The 22,945-nt window shown below is 36.8% G+C and overlaps 1 protein-coding gene across 3 annotated transcripts; it reads left to right on the plus strand.

The window, feature by feature from the left end:
- Positions 1–6,054: 6,054 nt before the first annotated feature.
- LOC118751738 (ski oncogene-like) lies at positions 6,055–8,857 on the plus strand. Of its 3 annotated transcripts, none has more exons than XM_036486551.1 (2): positions 6,055–6,684; positions 6,877–8,857. In XM_036486551.1, the coding sequence occupies exon 2, from the start codon at positions 7,574–7,576 to the stop codon at positions 8,810–8,812; it is 1,239 nt and encodes a 412-aa protein (XP_036342444.1). In that variant the 5' UTR covers positions 6,055–6,684; positions 6,877–7,573; the 3' UTR covers positions 8,813–8,857. The 3 variants fall into 3 exon arrangements, with proteins under 3 accessions (XP_036342444.1, XP_036342445.1, XP_036342446.1); XM_036486552.1 differs by having other exon boundaries at positions 6,055–6,676; XM_036486553.1 differs by having other exon boundaries at positions 6,055–6,400.
- Positions 8,858–22,945: the final 14,088 nt, after the last annotated feature.

Consider the following 22,945-nt stretch of genomic DNA (forward strand, 5'->3'; position numbering starts at 1 on the left):
ATTAAAGCTTAATTTAGCGTCAAAATATACCCCAAGATCTTTAATTTCGTTAACCTCAGATAGACACGATTCCCCTAAGAAATAGCAAGTTGGAAAAGGTTTAACTATTTTCGAGTAAGTGACTTTATGGCACTTGCTAATATTAAGATAAAGCCTGTTCAAAATGCAATAGTCAAAGAATTTATTAAGTTCATTTTGAAGTAGCAAAGAGTCATATGACTGTTTAATTTCTGAGTATATTTTAAGGTCGTCAGCATAGAGGAGAAATTTAGACGAAGTGAAACAGCTAGAAATATCGTTAATGAATAATATGAACAGTAAAGGTCCCAGGATGCTACCTTGTGGAACACCTGAGGTAGCAATAAATGGCTTCGAGATCTCACCATCTATAGCAACTACACATTTTCTATTATACAAATATGACTTTATCCATTTAAGGATACTGCAATGAAACCCCATGCAGGCAAGTTTTTCGATGATGATTTTGTGTGAGATCTTGTCAAATGCCTTGGAAAAATCCGTGTAAATGGCATCCATTTGTAGACCCTTACGGAAGCAAGAGTGACAGTCTTCTATAAATACTGCAAGGTTAGAGACCGTCGATCTTGCAGTTACAAATCCATGTTGATTTGGACAAATAAGATGCTTCACGTTAAAGTAAATTTTATCCTTTATAATGCATTCAAACAACTTAGCAACAGACGAAAGCTTAGATATTGGTCTATAGTTTGTTATATCACTTTTATTTCCACTCTTAAAAACAGGGGTGATAGTAGTGCTTTTCCAAGCATCAACAAAAACTCCTGAGGCTAAAGATAAATTAAACATTTTGGTAAGAGGTTTAACAAGTGCTGGGCAATTCTTCAATAGTTTCATGGATAACCCATCCACGTCTGTCTGAGAAGAGTCATTAACATTTTTTAGCCCTTCAGTAATATCATTATCCGACAGAACTATTGAACCAAAAGCAAAAGAAGAGGTGGAGTGATGCACAGCAGCCAATTCATTACGGGTCAAATCCTCATCACAGTCAAAATTAGATGAGAAAAATTCAGCAAAAAGATCTGCAGCCTCCACAAGAGAAGATGCAGAGACATCATTAAAATACACGGTTTTTGGTATACTTGAAACATTTTTCTTAGACTTTATATATGACCAAAACTTTTTAGGGTTGCTTTTTATATTCAATTCGAAGTTATTTATGTAGTTAACATAGAGAGACTTATTCAAATCATTAAACTTTTTCCTATAAAAAACGTACAGCTCATAAAAGTTAGTCCTCTCAGTACTTTTGTACTTCTTGAAAAACTTATTTCTCAAATTTTTTAGATGCTTAAGCTCAGCAGAATACCAAGGAAGCTTATAAACTTTACTCTTAAAAGTAGGAACAAATTTGCTACACAACGCCAAAATGGAACTCTTAAAACTGCTAAAACAAGTTGCAACTTCATTACTTTGGAAGATAAAGTCCCAGTCAACTAAATTAAGCGTTTCATTCAGACCTTCAAAGTCACAGCGATCAAAATTAAATAACGGTAAAGTTGAAGAGGCAATATTAAAGAATTCATAAAATTCAATTTCCAGTAAAATTGGCATATGATGCAAGTTAGCTGGGGATATAGAAGTCACAGCTTGCGACAGCGCAAAGTTAAAATCACTACTTATAAAAATTAAATCAAGAATTCTGCTTAAATCGTTTCGTAAGCCATTAATTTGGTTTAAACCAACACTCAAAAAGTTATCAATAACATATGACATATGATAGTCAAGACGGAATTACTTTTTTCCTTAATAATTTTTAAGGCAGCCAATTTATTGGCTTTGCTTTGTGCGCGCGACATAGTAAAAAAATGATAAATTCAAAATCTTTATCAAATCGCACATGCGTTTGCTAAGCTTTCGTTTTCCATTGAGAAACGGTAATCATTTTAGCTAAGCACATTATTGGAAAAGTTCTCTATTTGAAAAGCAAAAGAAATTGGCTGTGCAATGGTTATCAAATCGACTTATCAAAAAAACTTGTCAGTATTCATTTTTTGATAATTTGATAAGTTTTTTATGATAAGTAAAAAGTGCAACACTTATCAATTTTACTTTTCAATAAAAAGGCTTATCCAAAAGTAGTAAAGTGATAAGTGATAAGTCATTGGTGCAATTGGGCCCAGGTAGCGGTAGTTTTCGGAAAGTTGAAAAATATATATCGAATACTTGCGCCGGGTATTTAATTATCGGATCCGCCCGAACTTAGACTTTCTTACTTGTTTTTCAACTTATTCTTTTTTATGACGATGCAAATATAATACTGCAAAATATAAGCACTTTGCCAAAAATTAATGTTTTTTATAAATAAGCCCTTAACATTATTTGGAAAATAATTTGTAATTTATGTACATTAGGGTGGTCCAAAAAGGCATGTGAAAAGTAAAGTCGAAATTTTTGTGATCTCATCCCCTAGGATTGTTTTTTTTACCAAAAAAATATACCAATATTTTTTTATTTTGAAATCAAAAAATATTTAGAGGTCGCTGAAAGCGCTCAAAGTTTTCCAAGTACATATTTTAAATTGGGGAGAAGCAACTTTTCGTATAAATGGTATAGAATTTTTAAAAATTACGGTTGTGCCGGATAGAGATTTTGCAGGCTAACCGGATTCCGGATACCATGTAAAAAATAGGAGCCGGATTCGGATATCCGATCGGATATCCGGTGGGCTGCTGTTTTTTGTTTGTTTAGCGACATACTTATGACCAGATTATCTACTCTTTCGAGGTGAACTATCCTATACGTACTCAGTGAACTAAGAAAGAGTACATCGGGTAGCATTTATGTTGAAAATAAAAATAGGTTGTTGCCGATAATTCGGAAATGATTCTTTTTATAATGAAAAATGTAAAATATTTTAACTTAAATAACAAATTTGATACTATTTATGTAATTTGATTATAAAAATACAAAAAAAAAAATAACTAGATTTTTAAATTTAATCTTCTGCAATCGAAATCCGGTCGGATTTCAGGCAGTATTGGGCCGGATATTCGGAAAGCAGAAAAACGGCTAGAGAGCCGGCACATCCCCATCAAAAATCAATATTTTTCGATCGGAAAACTCTGTTTCCCTTGATGAGATTCACATCGGAAAGCAGAAAAACGGCTAGAGAGCCGGCACATCCTCATCAAAAATCAATATTTTTCGATCGGAAAACTCTGTTTCCCTTGATGAGATTCACAACAATAATATCCAATTCTTTATTTAATAATTTTTTCATGATAACTATATTTTATAGGGTTGCCTAAAACCCCGGAAAATACAATGCGGGGACCAGTAAAAAATCGTTAGTATTAAAAAATAGTTAAATAAAAAATTGGGAGTTTCCCGATCGAAAAGTAATGATTTTCAATAATTCTATACCATTTCTACGAAAATTAGTTTTTTTTTTCTCATATAAATACATGGAAAACCTTGAGCTCTTTAAGCGAACACTAAATAATTTTTTGAATTCAAAATAAAATAAGGGGTATACTTTTCCCCCCGACTTTACTTATTTTGGACCACCCTAATGTACATACATATGTACATATATAGTACTTGGTGGGGCATAGTCGTTTTATAAAAAAATGTGAATGAAAATCTCATATAAATTCTCTGGTTGTGTTCGAACCGATTTCATGCAGCAACTAGTTTGAGTATGATGGCGGCGGCACCCAATGTAGAGAACTTGTATGAACTTTGCCAATACATATCTGCGAGATACTTAGCGATGTTGGTTGTAGTCGTTGGTGCATTTGCCGTTTGACGTTGCCGCTACCGTTGCTGTCACCGATAACGCTGTCCCGCTGTTGTTCTGCTGCTTTCGTGAAAGAAGGTGGTGTGCGCGGCGTATTTCGCAAAAATACTTAAAAGACCAACGAATATTTCATAAACGCGAACACCCAAATAATGATAAAGCGACATTAGCAAAGTGAATTTAATTAAAGTGATTACGAGTGCATATAGTGGCACATGATTAAGATTTAAAAAAGAGTTTAAAATATGAAATAGAAAAGCGATCTTTCGTATCAATTTATCAAAAGATAGTTTGCGAAAATGCCAAGTGCAATAAAATAGTGGAAGATGATGAAAAATAATATGGTCGGCGAATCGTGGAAAGTGCAGTGCTATAGAAAATATGCATACGCAAGTAGATAAATACCACTACATACGTACATAAATACTGTGACAAAAGTGACGAAAAAAGTGCTTAAGAAAATAAGATACGCAAGTTTTTGCGAAAAAGTGGATGAATTAAGTAAAGTAGACGACAAACCAAAACTTGGCAAGATTCTATACGACTGGCAGACGTATAGACTGACGGAAATAAAAACAACTGCGACAATAAGTAAATAAAAGCAGAAAACAAAAACAATTACAACAAAAGTTTTTGGAACTTAACCCTGTTAGCAGGCGTCGCAAGTCAAGGGGAGGTGAGGATTTCAGATAGCGACTGGGCCGTCTCAGTTGTAAGTAGTTGTCGTGCCGTCGCTGCCTTGCCCCTTTGGCGCCGCACCCTTCATAACTGAGCTGAATGCGGTGTCGATACTAGGGAGTCGCGACGACACACAGCCGAGACAAAAGTCTGCCTCTGCGTCTCCAATACACTTTTTAGTGTATTTTCTAATCAGCAAATATAAAAAAGGCAACTACTATACCAACAACTACACAAAGCAAAAACTGAAGCGGAAGAAGAAGAAGAACCGAAGCGAATGAAAATCGAACTGGGAGAGCAAAACACGCGCCAGTCAGCACTACGGCAACGGCCAAAGCTACTTGTCACAACCACACCAACGTCTAAATTACGTGGTGGTCTCACAGCATCGCAGGTCGCAGTCGCAGTATTTGCAGCTGCGCTCTTTGGGGCCACTCGACGCCAGCGTTGCCATTTTAGCCGTTTTCCGGCTAGATTTAGCCGGTTTTGATAGCAACTAGCCGGAGAAAATTCGATCTAGCCGGCAGCCGATTTGTTAGCCGGTTTGTAAAAAAAAGTTAGCCGTTTTTAGCCGATTTTACTATTTGCCTAATTTTCAGGTGCAAAAAGTAAACAAGTTGTTCGAAAGCAATAATGCAGACCCAATGAAGATTTTTAATGAAGTCAATGTTTTACTTTCGCATCTATGCTCCCTAGTGGTTATTAGCGCGGACACATTTGATCCTATATGCTCCCCGTTGGAACCATACCTTGCTCCATTTCCTCAGTTTTATCACAGTTTTGAAGAGTATTTAAAAACAAAAGTAAGCACAAACGCTTTTTACCGCGAAGCCGAGAAAATAATTCGAGAAAATGGTCGCTATTTTATTATCACTTCAATAAAGGAATCACGCCAACGCCTTCCTACAAATATTGCCACACTAAAAAAATTGACTTTTTTCGGTTGGAAATGCATTAAGAGTAATTAAACCAAAAGTATTTGTTCAACAAAAACACAAATATAATGCCGACGAAATAACATCCATAGAGATGCTATGGCAACGGTTAACGTTACATACCTGGAGTAATTTAGACTCAACTGTAAAATTTTGGGCCGAAGTTTATCAATTTCGAAATGCCCTAGGAGAAAAACTTTTGCTGACCTTTGCAACCTAGTTTTTAGCTTTCTTGTTTTGCCTATAAGTAATGCAGAAGTAGAGCGAATATTTAGTTCAATGAATATAATAAAAACTAAGCAAAGAAATCCAATGTGCGTTAAAACGTTAAACGCTATTTTATATATAAGATACGGTTTAAAACGTGAAGAAAAAATGCTGCCATAATTTTACTGTATATGACGATCTCTTAAAATTAATGAATTCAGGTGATATATACAATAGTGATTCATTTGATGATGAGGAATATACACTCGATATAAATTACAGGTGTTAACTAGTCTTTCGTTTCTTGCGATTTTTTTAAATAAAGCATGTGGATTTTCACTAAAACATTTTAGCCGTTTTTTGCCAGAGTCTATGTGAAATTTCACTAAAACATTTTAGCCGTTTTTAGCCGCTTTTTTTTGCCAATTTAGCCGGTCGGCCCAAAAAGTTCTGGCAACACTGCTCGACGCCGTGCCCATGTTGGCGCGCTCTCTCGTTTTAACGTTTCTGTATTAGTAGTAGTGTATTAATACCAACAGATGACGGCTTACTATCTAAAACAATAACAACAACTTACAGTGCAGCTCATGTCGGGTGCGAGAACCATTTTTTCTCGGCACGAAGCGATATAGTAATCGGAAGAAGAAGAACCGCAGCAGAATCCAGTTGGATTTTTGACATTTCGGCCTCAGAGCGCCGCATTTTGGTCATCAGTCGAACGGTCAGTCGCGAGGTCGTCAGTTTGGCGCGCTGTTCTACATGCGCATATTATCTTGAAATACACGGATTCATATAAGTACATACATATGTACATTCAAATATATATACGCATAGATACAATTTACGCATACATCCATACTCACACATTTGGAGATGCGCCTGCAAGCCCCACGGAAGTATCGGCCAAGCGAACAGTGAATTTAGCAGTGATGTGAATTTGCAGTGTTTGCGAAAATGCAATGCAATGATTTATTTTCTTTAAAAGTTTGTGGAAAATTGTACGCATTTGAGAGTTTTGATTAGTGGAAGAGAAGAATCATCAATAAAAAGTGATCAATATTTATATACATATGTATGTATGTATGTGCAACTTCTAGTTAACTCGTATTATCTATATTCGAATTGATAGGCTAAATTATGTGAAAAGTAGCTCAAAGCAAAATGAAAAATCAAAATAAAACATGAGAATTAATGAAATTTTTCTAATTTTTGCTGTGCCTGTGAGTTTAAAAATAACTGCACAGCTTTTTAATTCTTTGTTTTTATTTGTAGTCGGTGCTGCTTTTGAAATTCCGTCGCTGCCAAAACCGGGCTGTGCGCGAAGTGCGCAAAGCAAATAAAACGAAACGAGTAAAACGAATGGCCAGCAGGCGGAAGAGCGGAAATGGAGAGATCTTGGCGTTGTATGTGTCACGCGAGTACAAAAATGCCGTCGGAATTGTGCGCGAAAATAATTGAAGCTGCGACCAAATAGAAGTGCAAATTAAAATTTTCAAATTGAAAAATCTAACATAAGAGCACTCTAAGCGCTCGAAAATATTAAAATTAAACGAATAAAAAAATCAAATATTGTGTGTGAATGGAATGGATAACGTGCCAAATTGTGAAGAAAATAATAGATCAACACAAATTATACAAGTGTGAAAAGTGTAAATGTGTAAGAAAATATAAGGTGCAATTAAACTAGCTTCCGCTAAAAGCATTCTATTAAAGCATTATACATATGTAAGTTATTGCGGTGTTATTACTTGGTTCCGCTGGTGTTGCATCTTACTTCGAATGAAGCTGAAACCAGGGCGCGTTCGCATATGCAACATTCAATTCCATTTGATCTCACCTGCCTCGCCGCTGCTTCAACTGTATTCGCCATTGATTTTTACGAATTTTGGTTAGCGAGCTAAGGACTGCCGCCCTACCCACTCCACCACCTTCGGTAGAAGGCAGTGGCCGATAAACGTTTAAAGAAAAAATGACTGAATACGTTACGCCAAATATACACACAGTGCTGAAGAAATATCAGACAAGTGCACCAAAAAGCTTGCAAGGACCTGGCCATGCGCTGACCGCCGCCGGCTGCCCAACCGGCTCCAACTGTCCGCTTGACGCCACTTTAACTGGTGTAAGTGGCAGCGGCGGCAGCAGCACCGACCTTAACATTGCGGGTGCTCGCAATCTTTGCGCTGGTCACCACTCGGCCGGGATTCTACCACCTAACGGCCTAGCAAGTAACAAACCACACTGTCCGTTAATAGTGTCGTCATCACCAACCTGCTCCAAGTCACCAAATTCGGGCACAGCATTGCCACCCGCTGTACCACTCATTAAAAAGGAGGTGCTCAGTTCGCCCGAGCCGCATGAGCTGGGTGACACATTGCCACCACAAACGCTGCCGCTTCCGTTGTCGATGTCGTCACAAACCACACAATCCCCAACCCAAACAGTTCCACCTCAACCTCCCCTAACCACGGTCAAGATCATACCGCCTCCACCACCGGAATTGTCACAACCTATATTTACCGCACCAGATTCGGGTTCTGGTGTATTATACGAAACGCGTCTGGAGGGTAAAACAATTGGCTGCTTCTCGCTGGGCGGGGAGATGCGTTTGTGCCTGCCACAGTTTCTTAATAATGTGCTCGCCGATTTTACACTTGATCAAATAAACCGCATATTCGATGAGCTCGGTATCTATTGTTCACAGTGTACACCTGATCAGTTGTTGGAATTTAAAGCCGCGAAGATTTTGCCACCTGATGTTAAGGCATCTGGTTTGATAACACGCACCGATGCGGAGCGTTTGTGTGCTGCTCTTTTAAATCGTGTCGATCGAAATAGTTACATCAATGATGACGATATCCCAAAAGGTGCCATTTCGTTCAAAGTTTACCACCGCTGTTTTGGAAAGTGTGATGGTATTTGTACACCCGATTTGTACTCATACACTAAGCCTACTTGCATAATGTGCTTGGAGTGTAAAGGCTGGTTCTCGCCGCAAAAATTTGTCGGACATGTACATCGGGAAGTTGAAAACCGTACATGTCATTGGGGATTCGATTCACGTAATTGGCATGACTATCTGCATGTTGCGTTAGACGTCGAAAATCGAGAAAAATACCAGAAGATTCTGGATGAGCTAAAGGAGGTCGAGATTAAGGAAGCGCTAAAGGCACAAAACGAATTGCTCTACATGAAACGAAAGGTACGTTAAGACTAAGAAATTTGTATTTTTATAAACTAAGTCTAATATATAGAAATCCCGTGTCACGGTGTTTGTGGCCGAACTCCTCTTAAACGGATCGACCGATCTCTATGCAATTTTTTGTGTATATATGATAGGTATGAGAATCGGATGTAAAGTATATTTCATTCCGCTAGGCACAGGGGGCGTGCCACGCCCCCCCATACAAAACGAATTTTTCATATTGCATATCTCTGGAAGTGTTCGTGGTAAAGTACTCGAACATGGTATGGAGATATATGAAAACAGTTGCATACTCATGGAGAAAAATTGTGGTTATTGGAAAAAGAGGCGGGGCACCTTCCATACAAACCGAATTTTCCATACTGCATATCCCGGAAAATGTTCGTGGAAGAGAACTCGGAAAAGGGGTCGTGGCTCCTCCCATACAAATCGAACTTTTGATACTGCACAGATATATGCAGTGTTCATGAAATCAATCCCATACTCTTAGAGAAAATTCAAGCTATTTGAAAAGGTGGCGGGGTGCCTTTTAAACGCAATGAAACTGTTACGTATCTTTGAATGCATATACACTTTTGCTAGGTTATTTAAACGGCAATGGAAATATGCCTTCTGACAACGACCAAACCGTAATATTAGAAGATAAATGCGTCACTGAAATCATGAACGTAAACGGTTGTGAAAATGTTGGACCAAAATGTTTCAATACCAAAAATTAAATTTGGGTGGGACGAAGTTCGCCGGGTCTGCTAGTTATACATAAAATATAGCAACATATGTCGTAGTTTAATTTAAAAAAATATAAATTTCCTTAATTGGTAAGCATTATTACTCAGTATCGACAAAGGATTTTGTACTTACATTTAAACAATAAGGTTCTATTCGAAGGAAGACTACGACAAAAACCTTCGATTTGAAAACATAATGGGGCGTATTCTTGTTTTCGTACGAATCGAAAATCTTGAAATTTTCTTATCATTTCCTATACAAAAATTTGAAATTGTCGATTCGTACGAAAACCACTTATATATTAACTTATAAAGCAAAAAAAATTCCATACTTATACTAGTATCGCTCAGTTGTCGAAATTCGAAAAATTTTTTCATACCCTTTTTTATTTTACTTGCCACCAATATGGTGTCCCTTATGCGGATGACGGTTTTAAAGTCTGCCAGCATACGAAAGGAGTGATCACATTTTTCTTCTTACTTGGCGCTGTAACCGCCTAAGCGATTTTGGCCGAGATCAACAAAGCACGCCAGTTGTTTCTCTTCTGTGCCAACTGACGCCAATTGGAAATGCCAAGTGAAATCAAATCCTTCTCCACTTGGTCTTCCCATCGCAGTGGGGGTTTCGCACTTCCTCTGCTACCACCAGCGGGTTTCGGGTTAAACGCGTTCAAATCTGGATCGTCAGTGTTCATTCGCACGACTGGACCAAGCTATATTTTAATTCGTTGAACTATGTCCGTTTCTTTACATACAGCTCATCATTCCATCGTCTGCGAAAATCTTTCTCCCGAACACTCCATGAGTCGCCTCATCGAATGTTGCTATTGTCCATGATTTTGCGCCATTCACCAGCACTGCCATGATGAGTGACTTAGAGGGTGTGGTTTTCAAATGTCGAGAGAGGAATTTACTTCTGAATTGCCTACTCAGTCCAAAGTAGCACTTGTTGGTAAGAGTATTCTGCGTTGGATTTCAATGCTGGCATTATTATTGACGTTAATGCTGGCTCTCAAGTAAACGAAATACTGTACTTTTTCGAAATTATAACTGTCAACAGGGACGTGCGTGCCAAGCCGCGAGTGTGCTGACTGTTTGTTTGATGACAGGAGATACTTCGTCTGGTCCTCGTTTACCGCCAGACCCACTCGATTTGCTTTCTTATCCAACGTGAAAAGGCAAAACAGACTTCGCGGTTTTTATTACCGATAATTTCAAAGCAACATCGCAAAAAGATATACAAGAAAGGCAAATCTCCGGGTGTACTCTCATAAAAATAAAATCGCCGTTCGGAGTCGGTGTAAAACTGTAGGTCCTTCCTATCTCCGAGAAAGATTGCCGAAATATACATTACATAAACATTTTTGAGTTGAACTATTACTTCCATACATATAAAATTAGGGAATATAATACGCTACAAATAGACGCTATCAGTTTGGAAGGAGAGTATAAAGTGTGGTCTGAGCGATGAACAAATGAGGTAAGCGAAAAGCCATACCTAAAATCAACAGCAGAAGTTCTTGGTAAATGGGACGACGAATATGATTTCCGTTGATTAACAAACTTCTCCGCAATCTGACTACACTTCTAGCTAGTAACGCTACTTCAGAAATAAGTTACCCTTCGCCGGTTAAAAACATGGTTCCATAGTACCATGAATGAAAAAAGACTGATAGGTCTAGCACTTTTACACGTACACTTAGGGCCAGTTTTTTAGTGTACGGTTTTAAACTTAGTTTAAACGCCCGAGCTGGCTGCTTTAAACTAAGATTAGCCAATCAAATGTCAGTCCTTTTAAATTCAGTTTACGTAATCTAAGTTTAAACTGCCACTGAAACTGGCCCTTAAATATTGAAATTGACACTGATCGGATAATACAAAGATTCCTAAAAGGAAAGCGCAAAACTAAGTTTGCAATTTAAGTTATTATAATGAAAATTCCGAATAAGTTGTTTAGTTACTTAATTGCATCCCTCATTTGACAAACATTATAAGAAAAAAATAAGTATTTATGTAATATACACAAATATATACTGCTTTAATAAACCCAGATAATAACTTTTAATCTTGTGCTTTTTTACAAATAGTATAATTGTTTTATTACATGGGACTCTGTAAATGGACCTTGCGCCAAATTCACAACATGAAACTTACTTAAAGTAAAATTATATCCAAAGCATTTTTAATTCCGACTTCATAAAAATTACTAGAACCTCTATATGCGTGAAAAAAATAAGTGTTCAAAAAGGTTTAATGCTTGTAGGTCATATAGCTTCGATTAGTCTCTCAGTCACTCCGCTGTGAATCAAGTTAGATGCCTGTAATTTAACGTTATTCGACAAGTCGATCCCAATCGCCCCTCCCCAAATAAAATCCTGTGTCCGCCACTGACAGGAAGCATATCTGACCACAAGTAAGATATTTTAGGACAGCTCTTGATCCCTGCGCCATCTATCAGAAGGTGTGGCAGCGTAATATTCGTACGCATTTTTTCTACAATATGAATCAATTTTCTATTAAATAGCTCAAACCCAACTGGGCTTTTTAGGTGGTATGATTAGGCATGGTCAAATCTATGTCTATGTAAAATTAATAGTTTTTGGTCATATAATTTGGGCACTGGTAACGTTACACAAAACACTGGTCACGTTACACGTACGATTCGCTTCTACAAGGTTTAACCAAAAGGCTTTGCCTTTTCATTTTTTCTTCGCGTTCCTATTATGTCGTCATAAACAAGCTAAAATTGAGCTAAAATTGGGAATCTATAGAAGGATAAAAAAATATAATGTATTATGGAACGAATTTCCGTCATCCCTTGTCAAATTTGGTTTGGAGACAAACCGGTTTCGGCGTTGTGCCATCTTCAGTGTCATTTTTCGTTCTGCATAATTTTTGTTGGTTGCTCGTATTTATGACACTGAAGATGGCACAACGCCGAAACCGGTTTGTCTCCAAACCAAATTTGACAAGGGATGACGGAAATTCGTTTCATAATACATCATACACCCACCCTGTCGGAAACAACAACAACCAAAAAGGGAAAAAAATATAACTCGATTATCCTTAAAAATTGTGGTCTGTGTTTTCTTTTTAATACCATCCAAGACAATTTCAAAACTGATACGGTGGTTTCTACATCTTCGTTAATCTTAAATACCAAAATCTTAATGCATTTATAGCAGTTCTATAGAAGAATTCTCGCATAGACGATTTTAACAAAATAAACTCTTCATAGTTTGGTGTAAACTTGTATCATATTCTTTAAAATTGTAGTGATAGGAATACAATCACGTGAAAGGAGCAGATACTGTATCAGTTTTACACGTTGCAAAAAATTTCATTCAATTCCAGGCAATTACATATATAATCAAAATCTTTAGAGATAAAGATTTCAAAGAATATTTAACAAATGTTAGCTTCGCTTTATTTAAATATAATAGCTATCGAAATTTAGTAGTATAATACTCAATTCGAAATTGTCCACCCAACCACTTTCTTAAATATGTCTTATTTATTTATTGCTAAAATGAGAATGAGAATAGTTATCAAGTCAATAAAAAATTTAATAAAAAGAAAAACACTGGCCTCATTACACTTATTTATTAGGTAGTTATGCAATGAAGTCAGCTACCATTTCTTTTTTTTCCATTTGGCATACGTAGGATATCGACAATACTAAGAGAACATGTTAAATATCCCTTTGTAAAGGATTCTTAAGTATCCGAAAAACAACTTTTTTAGTTTTTCACTGGCTACGTTACACTTAGCATTTGCGGCACATTTCATTACGACTTAATAGGAATTCTAAACAACTTTTTTAGTAACTTGGAACGTATTCTGTTAAACTAATTTATTTTCTACCGTTCTGAACTTTATCAGCCGAAATAAACAAATGAAAACTTATGTTTTTGGTACTTTTCCTTGATTTAGTATTGAAAACTGTTTTACAATTCGTGGAAAATCTTTCGACAGAAGGACCAAAATATTAAACACAAAATGCTTGGACATTATAAGAATTAGTGTCAGAAGCAACTGACAGATATACTGAATACCCATAATCACCAATACGTACAATATTTGAAAAAAAAATGAAAAAATCGGACTGTTTACGGTTCCAAAGATAACCGATAAGGAAATTGCGTTGTTTCTCTAATCATTCTCGAATCGAATTCTAATGTAGTTCTCTAACATTGTCATCGACTCGTGAACGATTAGAGAATTACTCTAGTTATCTTATGTAGAAATCCAAATTTCTCTAACGTTAGAGACTGTATATGCTGGAATACTGCGACACCGATTCTTCTGAAAATTTAGTTGAAGAGAAAACTTCCGTGCTCGTTTCTTAAAATGTTCCACTCCAATAACGCAAAACAGGCTCATCCTCTGCCCTTTGAAACTTTGTCAGGGGAGAAAAGCAGAAGGTTGCTTAAAATGACAATATTATGAAATGCGTTAGCCCGACAGGATAAATAGGCAAAATATGCACTTTCACAGGGTTTAGCATAACACCAAACATATGTTGCACCATGGAAGAACAACATTTTGTTGGAACAAACGAAATCGCCATTAGGTTTTACATCGATAAGGCATTTTAATTAATATCGTGTGTATTTGTGTTGAAGAGTTGTTTCTTAATATTTAACAAGAATAAAATAAATGAGCTAAAGGCATCCAATGGTTTTGTTAATGCAAAAAATGTGTTTCGTTTTATATATATTTTGGCTTAACCGCCGCAATTGCGTGCAGTAGCCCTTTTTGGTGACGACAAAATGGGTGTATGCGACAAAATCACCTGTTTCATTAGAGATGGGCAAAAAACAAACCACTAGTATATACCTAACATTAATCTTTACTTGTTCGTTAACCTTCACGTTAGTATATATAGTATTTGCCGTGTTAATAAGAAAAATAACGCCTACTGAAAATTTTACTTTTTGTCGCTTACGCCTTTTTGGCGGCTAGGGCTCGATATGTGTATTTGTATGTACATCCATACCTGTCTATGGACATACATACTATGTATGTATTTAGTATATGCGACACCTAGAGTCCAATGATATCAAAACCAACTGAACCACTTACGCATGCTGACGGGTGTATCAACCAGCCACGCTACATACATACATATAAATATCGTCGTTTAAAGTGCAAAACCGCGTATCAACAAAATGCAAAACCGCGTATGTGAAGTTGTAAAAATTATTTTCTGGAGCGTAAAAACACTCATATTTCAAAATGGTTCCTTTTTTATAAAGCAATCGCATTTCTGGCTAGTATATTTCAGGACGAACGGCTAAGGATTGAACCAAGAGCTTGTGTGAGCAAATCCAGTTTTTGGCAGCCAATGTCAGCTACGCGGTTTTGCAGAATGACGATACGCGGTTTTGTACTTTAAACGACGAAATGCATGTACATACATATCTGCCCTCAGTCAATCAACTGATAGAAATAAAATTATAGTTAAAAAAACTAAAACCTCGCTATTATAATTTCCATTCGTACCGTCATCAGGTATGTAACTTGAGAATAGAAATCGCTGTATCTTTTAGGCGCATCAATATTGCATAGTTACATCCCGAGCTAATAAAAGGGAGGTAATAAAAAACGCAAGATGTTGCAAGAATTTACCAAAAAGCGTTCCCGTACTCGGTTCTCTGACTTCTTTTACTTCTTGACAGTTTTACAGGTTTTAACCCAGAAAAGTTGGGGAACGCAACTAAAAATAAAAATTTACTAACCGGTTTTCAGGCGCGACTATGTCGCTTGACTTTGTGCCGAGTTCTGCAATGTTTTTTTTTGTTTGTTTTGCTCTTTGTGTGAAAATTATGTTTGCGTGCACAAGCGAAACGGTTAAAAATGCTTTCGCAAATGGTGAAAAAAATAAACAATTAAGTAGGTAGGTAGGGTGGTCCAAAATAAGTAAAGTCGGCATTTTATGCTCTCACCCCCTAGAATCGTTCTATATCGAAAAAATATACCTCTATCAAAAAATATTTACGTGTCAAGTTAGCACTACACTTTTCGAAATTGGAAAAGTTAACTACGGCATTAATTGTAGTGTTTTTGTTGTGGAAACAAAAAATTTGTAGCTCTCATTTTAAAAAAATATGGTATGTAGTGCTAACTTTACACCACACACCTAGTCGATAGAATTGAGATATTGAAAAGGTTACAACGGCATTAATTGTAGTGTTTTTATTGTAAATTTGTTGTGGAAAGAAAAAATTTGTACCTCTCGTTTTTTAAGAAAAAATGGTATGTAGTGCTAACTTGACACCATACACCTAGTCGATAGAATGGAGATATCCAGTATGTTACAAATTTACAAGAAAAAAGCTACAGTTATTCCGTTGTAACCTTTTCAATATCTCAATTCTGTCGTCAATGGTACATGGTGTCAAGTTAGCACTACATACTAAATTTTGTTCGAAAAAGGGTCAACTCAATTTTTTCCAGAAAAACGAAAGCTACAAATTTTTTCTTTTCACAACAAATTTTAAAGTTTAAAGCTACAATTACTGGCATAGTAACATATTGGATATCTCAATTCTATCGACTAGGTGTATGGTGTCAAATTAGCACTACATACCATATTTTTAAAAAAATGAGAGCTACAAATTTTTTCTTTCCACAACAAATTTACAACAAAAACACCAAAATTAATGCCGTAGTTAACTTTTCCAATGTCGAAAAGTGTAGTGCTAACTTGACACACGTAAAATATTTAGAGGTTGCTCAAAGTTTTCTTGTATTTTAGGAAAAACAACATTTCGTACAAATGGTATAGAATTCTTCAAGAACAATATTTTTCGATCGGAAATCTCTGGTTCTCTTCAGGAGACTTCCAGCAACATTACCCGATTATCAATTAGACCATTTTTTAAAACTAAAGTTTTTTTATTCATCCGCCCATGGTACTTTCTCGTATTTTCCGGGGGCTTTGGTGGACCTATAAAATATAGTTACTATGAAAAAATAATAATAATAATAATAATAATAGATTGGCGCTTACACATATGTTAGTGTTTAGCCGAGCTTCTCCTCTGATTTGCGGCGTGCGCCTTGATGTTGTCACACAAAGCGGAGGGACCTAGAGTTTTACGCCGACTCCGAACGGCGACTGTATTTTTATGAGAAGCTGTTTTTCATGGCAGAAATACACTCGGAGGTTTGCCATTGCCTGCCGACGGACGACCGCTGTTAAGAAAAAACCTTTTTTCTATATTTTTTGCGATGTTGCTTTGACCAGGGTTTGAACCCAGGCGTTGCGGAGTGGAAGCGCGCACTGCTTACCACTACACCACAGCGGCCGACACTATGAAAAAATGGTTAAATAAATAATTGGGTATTATCATTGGGAATCTCATGAAGAGATTGATTTGCAAGAATTCTATACCCTTTCTTCGAAAAGTGGTTTTTCCCCATATAAAATACAAGGAAAACTTTGAAGGTTTTAAGCGATCTCTAAATGTTTTTTTGATAAAAAAAAAACTAGGGGTCTATTTTTTCGGTATAGAACAATCCTAGGGGGTGAGAGCACAAAAATTCCGACTTTACTTTTTCATATGCATTTATGGACCACCCTAACCCACATACATATGTATGTATATGTAAACATACATATCAGAAAAGAGTATGCGCAGTAAAATAGCAAACAATGGAGCCAGTAACAGACGAAAAGCTGGACAACAACAAAACACACAAAATTTTGCGAAGATAAAACCGTATCGTACATAAACCTAAAATACCAACGAATCGTAAATATGTATGTATGCCTGAATGTCTTTGAGCATCCGCGCTTCCATGAATACACTTCCCTGAAAAAATCGCGTCTACTCCATGAACGCATGTAAAGAGTACCCCCTAAGGTCCGAAGAATACTCCAGAATTAACCGAAATGCATATAAACATTTTATTCCCAATATGGATTTGTCAACTGTTACTAAACTAGCACTTTTCTGGAATTATTGTATTTCTTCATTTGTTGATGCTTGTCACGTGAATATTTAATACACGGATATGACAACGTGCTTTTGGTCGAAAATGGAGGTACACTTATCTTAGAAAATGCATTATATTCAGTTTTGTATAAGGAACAAGATTCCAACGCGAAATCGTGTTTAAATGAAAATTTGAAAAAGATATACACTTGCTGAAAAAAGTAAAAAATAACCACTCGTGCACATATACCCGTATTTGCGTATGTAACGTATACGCCCCGTAGCACCATATGCAGTCATCTAGCACGTTTACTCGCACGCCTTAACTTAAAAGTCATATTATTAAAAAGTAATTAAATATTGGTTTGGGAGATTTTTATACAGTATTCCTCATGCACATATATATTACTTTCTTCATGTATTTAACAATTTTAGAATGAATTTCGAGTTTGCCAATACAAATTGTAAAAGTGGAATTTTAGTTTCTCAATGTAATTTGTTATCATGTGGGGACACACTAATATTTAACCAACTTCAAAGAAAGGAGAAGGTTGTAATTTCGTCGGAATATTATTATTTTTTATATATGTTACCAATATATGTAATACTTCCATAATTTTGATAATGCAAAATCCCATAAATACACTGCTACCACACGTGCGTTACCCAAGTTTGCATATTAGTTCCAGTACTATGCTATAACTTTATTGATGATGCCAGTGTTTGCTTTAAATTCTGCTGTCACCTTCTATAAGCGGATGATTTAAAACTCTTCAAAAATTTAAAAAATAGCTCTGACATTGACGTTATTTAAAATGAGCTAAATAGATTTGTGCCTGGTGTAGACGTAATAAGTTAGAAATCAATATTGAAAAGCGCTGTTATGTAACATTTCATAAAATACGTACGCGTTTACAATCATCTTACTCTATTTCAGATACTGCGATAAGCTCGTATAAAAGAGCTAAAAATCTTGGGGTTGTCTTCGATTCGGCTTTCACTAAGGCGAATTCATACAAGGTGATGTGTTTGTTGTTCATTGTTTGTGTTCTGATTATCGTCGTGCGTATAATTTCTCAGTTTAGTTTTTTGTTTTTGTGCTGTCGCTATCGTTTTGTATGAATTCGCCTTGGCTTTCACCTTCACTGACCATTTAAAATACATTAATCCCAAGGTATATTTTTCATTTTCTTGCATAAAGAGGAATAGGTGCGAGCTTAAAGATCTTTACAAAAATAAAAAAATGCTGTATAACGGGAATTCCAACGTGACGGGTGAGACATTTTAACTCGTTTTTGCTCAAACTTTAATCAATTTCTCTTTAACTATTAATTTGACAAGTTTCAAACTGTTAACACTTGAAGTCAGATACCAGATGAATACGAAACTGATAAAGCATAAAACTGAATTATATAATTTACGCAGAATGTAGACATTTCCAAGGAGTGACGCTGCCCCGTCTTGATAAAGATTGGATGAGATCTTTACGTTATAACTTTTTGATTGAATTTTACAAAACTAATTATGCGCAAAATGATCTAATCTTCAGAATGTTAATGCTTTGATCGATAAAAATAAGAATATTGATACGTTCTCTAAGAGAAAATCATTTAAGCTGGTTTTGCGGTCAACAAATATTTAGTTTTTAAGTAAATTATTTATAGTCTGTGAGGTTTTGTAATACCATAGACTTGAGAAAAGTGGTCCAATTAACATTGCGATGTCCCAGGGCAGGGAGTAGCACAAAACTACTCCAAGTGATTACTCCATGGAGTATCTAGCTCTCGGCAACACAGCCAAATAAACATCGAGGAGTAGTTACGATCGTTAAAACACGAGCAATGATCGAGTAATAATAAGCTAGAGACACCAGTTAATCCGCTAGAGACACCAGTTGATCCGGTACTGCACTACAGAGGAGCATTTTGTAAGTACACCAATAACACAAATAGACCACATGGTCCAACGATTTTTGCAGGTTTGTTACACACAAATACATATATGTACATTCTTACCCTGCAGTTAAATTTAGAGCGGTGGAGGCAGGTTCTGAGTTCTCAAACTTAATAAATTAAGATTGTTGCGTGCAGCTTAAAATCATTTTTTTAGCGAAAACTAAAAAAAAAGAGAAAACGAAAAAGATATCCAAAAAACTTTTTTTTATAAAAAAAAACTGTCCAAAACGGAAGCGGGTTAAAACTAGTTGCACCGTATTGCACTGGGCGACAATTGCCACCGCCAATGACATGGGCGTGTAAAACTGGACAGTTGAAAGCATTGTTTGGGAATTGAGCTAGAACTAGTACTGTCGGCAAAAGGTCTAGTTCTACGCTAGCTCTGAGCTAGTCAGATTTTCTGGAGGGTATGTACATATGTATGAATGAATGTGTGTGGATATTAGTAAGATAAGGAAACTAGGCAAGTCCCACATAGTTGTTATATGTATGTATGGTGTATACCAGATTAAGTCACACTGCGTCGCAACAGCCGTAGTTGGCCGTCGAGCCAATGAAAACCAAAAGCGACGCGAAACACGCGCGAACTCTTGTGATGCCGACGGCCAGACGGTAGGCCAGTGGAGACACGTTTTAAAACCAGACCCCAGTTTGTTTCTGTGCTGCGATGTTATTGTTTTTATATATTATTTTTTGCAAGTTTTTGGTTTTTCGCTGTAACGGCCGTAATTCTTTTTCGAGCGCTGACAGTGACTTAAGCAGGATTTTATTGCCACACTCCACCCGACAGACCCATTTGATCATTAGTTTGGTCCACCAGCACGGTGCAACAATTCGCATATCTTGACGAAACTTTTGGGCAGGTTGTATGTCCATGCACATTTGGTTAGTATGTACCATACTTTGTGCTTTCATTTTGCGAGAATAGTTTCACATTTTTTGTTATGTACCTACTCGTGTAGGTCAGGTAAATTAAACGTGACGTCGTAGTAATAACCTGCATTAAGCGCGCCGTTTAATGCCATCCAAGGTAATTTAAAAAAATTATAGTTTTATTACATATTTCCTTCGTGGTAGGCGAAGAAATTCACAGACGACTTTAATTAACTTAATGCGTATATATACACATGACTTGAAGTCAGTCAGTCTTAGAGGTTTACGCCGATAGGATTCGTGGCGGTGGCGTCGTCAACTTTAAAATGAATCCGCGGCGGTGCCGAAGAAGACGCATCTGGCAATGCCGGCGCAACCGCCCACAAGACAGATTCCAATGAGCACAGAAAACTATGAAGCTACTAATTTCATCATGCCCCCTCGTCAGCGTTATGCATTTGCCACTCCAATTCAGATTATAATTTTGTTTAAATCGCTTTTTAATTAGTCTTAAATTTAAACATTTCTAATGCATACTTGAATTAAAAGTTTGATTGTTTAGCGCTGATGAGTAGGCGAATAGAAAAAGGTCTTGAGCAATATGGTTTCCTATGTTCTCTACAGATACGATACGCACTATCTAAATTATAAAATGAAGAATTAAATACATAAGTTAAGTTATTGAAGTAACTTAGGTAACGATTAATATATGTTTGTAATGAACTTATTTACCTTCAATTCTTTAAAATTTAAAATACCTCCAGAGCCTAAGGCAATACCGACACATAATTATCGAGCTATTAAAACAGGATAATGGATTAATGAAGTATACTTCTTTAAAAAATATATATATTTTTAATACTCATAAGTTTTTTTCCAAATGAAACTGGCTGCACAGTTAAATCACGAAATTCTGAGGACTTTTTGCACGGTGTTTGGCGATTTCAATGCAAGGAGGGCACAGAATCAACCTTTGGCGCCAATGTCGGAAAATTCAGCCTCAACGACGGAACATCCGGTAGCGGACTGAGGCTGAAACCCGGTAGTATTTAGTATTAGGGTCCACAAATTTGTTCACCGCTCAACCCTCACATCTCGTCTCAATGGGCGCTCTTCAACAAACCGACATATGCGAGCAGTGGAACCAAATGTCTCGCACATTACGTACCGCTGACGAAGAAGTAGTCGAATTTCACTGGACCCTAAAAAAGAACTGTTGCGATGAGGAATGTCAAGAAGCAGCAGATAAAAAGATGCCGCCTGCATGGCCACACTCAAATCGGGCACAAGGCGATCTATGTGTCATCATTATAGGGAACTAAAGAGGGAAGCAAGACGTATTTACCGCAATAGGAAGAGAGAAACCAAAATACGTCAGTTCGAAGAACTTGAAAATCTGGCCGACAAGAAAAACGTCGGAAAATTTTACCAGAGAGTTAGGCGAGTTACGGAAGGTTTCAAGACCAGGGCGAACTCCTGTAAGAACAACCATGACGACTGATGTACACAACGTATTTAAATCACGGAAGGAACATTTTTCCACCCTATTGAATGGCAGCACCACTGAAAGAAGTGGTGAAGACGAACTCAATCGATGACGATGCGGCTGATGTCTCACGAGGCTAGCGATTACGCGGCTGAAAAACAACAAAGTTGCTGGAGCTAACGGCGGGTCAGTCGAGCCATTTACGTACGGCGGGGAAGAGTTGGTAAGGTAACTCCATCAATTCAGAATATGGCCAGATGATGAACGCATGCCCGAAGACTGGAATTTAAGTGTGCTCTACCCAATCCACAAGAAAGGTGACCTCGCCATATGCGCCAAATACCGCGGAATCAGCCTTACGAGCAAAGGTTACAAGGTCTTATCGAGCGTTTTGTGTCTAACACACGTTTCCCAAATTAAACTCCTAAAGCGATCCCGATGTTCATGGGATATATCACTCCGATTGGGTTGTTGAAGCTTGCCTTGGTACAACTTTGCAATAGTAGTTGCTAGCATTGAAGGATGGACATGCCTGCATTATTTAACTCCCAAGATTCATCATGAAGAAGTGAAACAAAGCTGTAAGCCAATCTTTATTACTACACTGAAAAAAGCGCGTTGTAAGAATAAATTTCATCACTACGTATAATGGAAAAATTCAATTCAAATACGCCTGTATTAAAATGAAGCATTTTTCACTGCACGGATGGCGTTTTGCACATCTCGTATGCTTTTTCATATGTAATTAAGAAAGTATATGGATAAAAAGCATGCACAGCGGTGACAACACATACACACATACATGGTATGACATAATGCACTAATCGCGCGCTATGTTGTTGATTCAAACTCAACATTTGAAAGTACGTTTACATGTATGGCTGTAGCTGAGTGTGCAAAGACGCTTGATACAATTAGTTGCAGCCAAGAAGGTCCAGGTTCAATTACCATCAGACGGAACATAAAATAAATTTTTTTTTTCTTCTTAGTTACGAAAAAGCATTTGTGCCCTTCACTACCACATATTTTATAACGTATATACTCAAATTTAAAACGAGTTGGGTTGGTGCTCTTTCATACTCGCATTTTTTTTTAATTTAGCACGTTTTTTTAATTCTAAGAATTTTTTCCCTCAGTGTATTTGTAAATATGAT

This window comes from Rhagoletis pomonella, unplaced genomic scaffold, assembly GCF_013731165.1.
Source record: "Rhagoletis pomonella isolate Grant_MI unplaced genomic scaffold, Rhpom_1.0 Rhpom_scaffold_00944, whole genome shotgun sequence".
NCBI classification, from domain to species: domain Eukaryota; kingdom Metazoa; phylum Arthropoda; class Insecta; order Diptera; family Tephritidae; genus Rhagoletis; species Rhagoletis pomonella.

Coding starts and splice junctions, on each gene's coding strand:
- LOC118751738 (XM_036486551.1), top strand. CDS start 7,574: ATGACTGAATACGTTACGCCAAATATACACACAGTGCTGAAGAAATAT.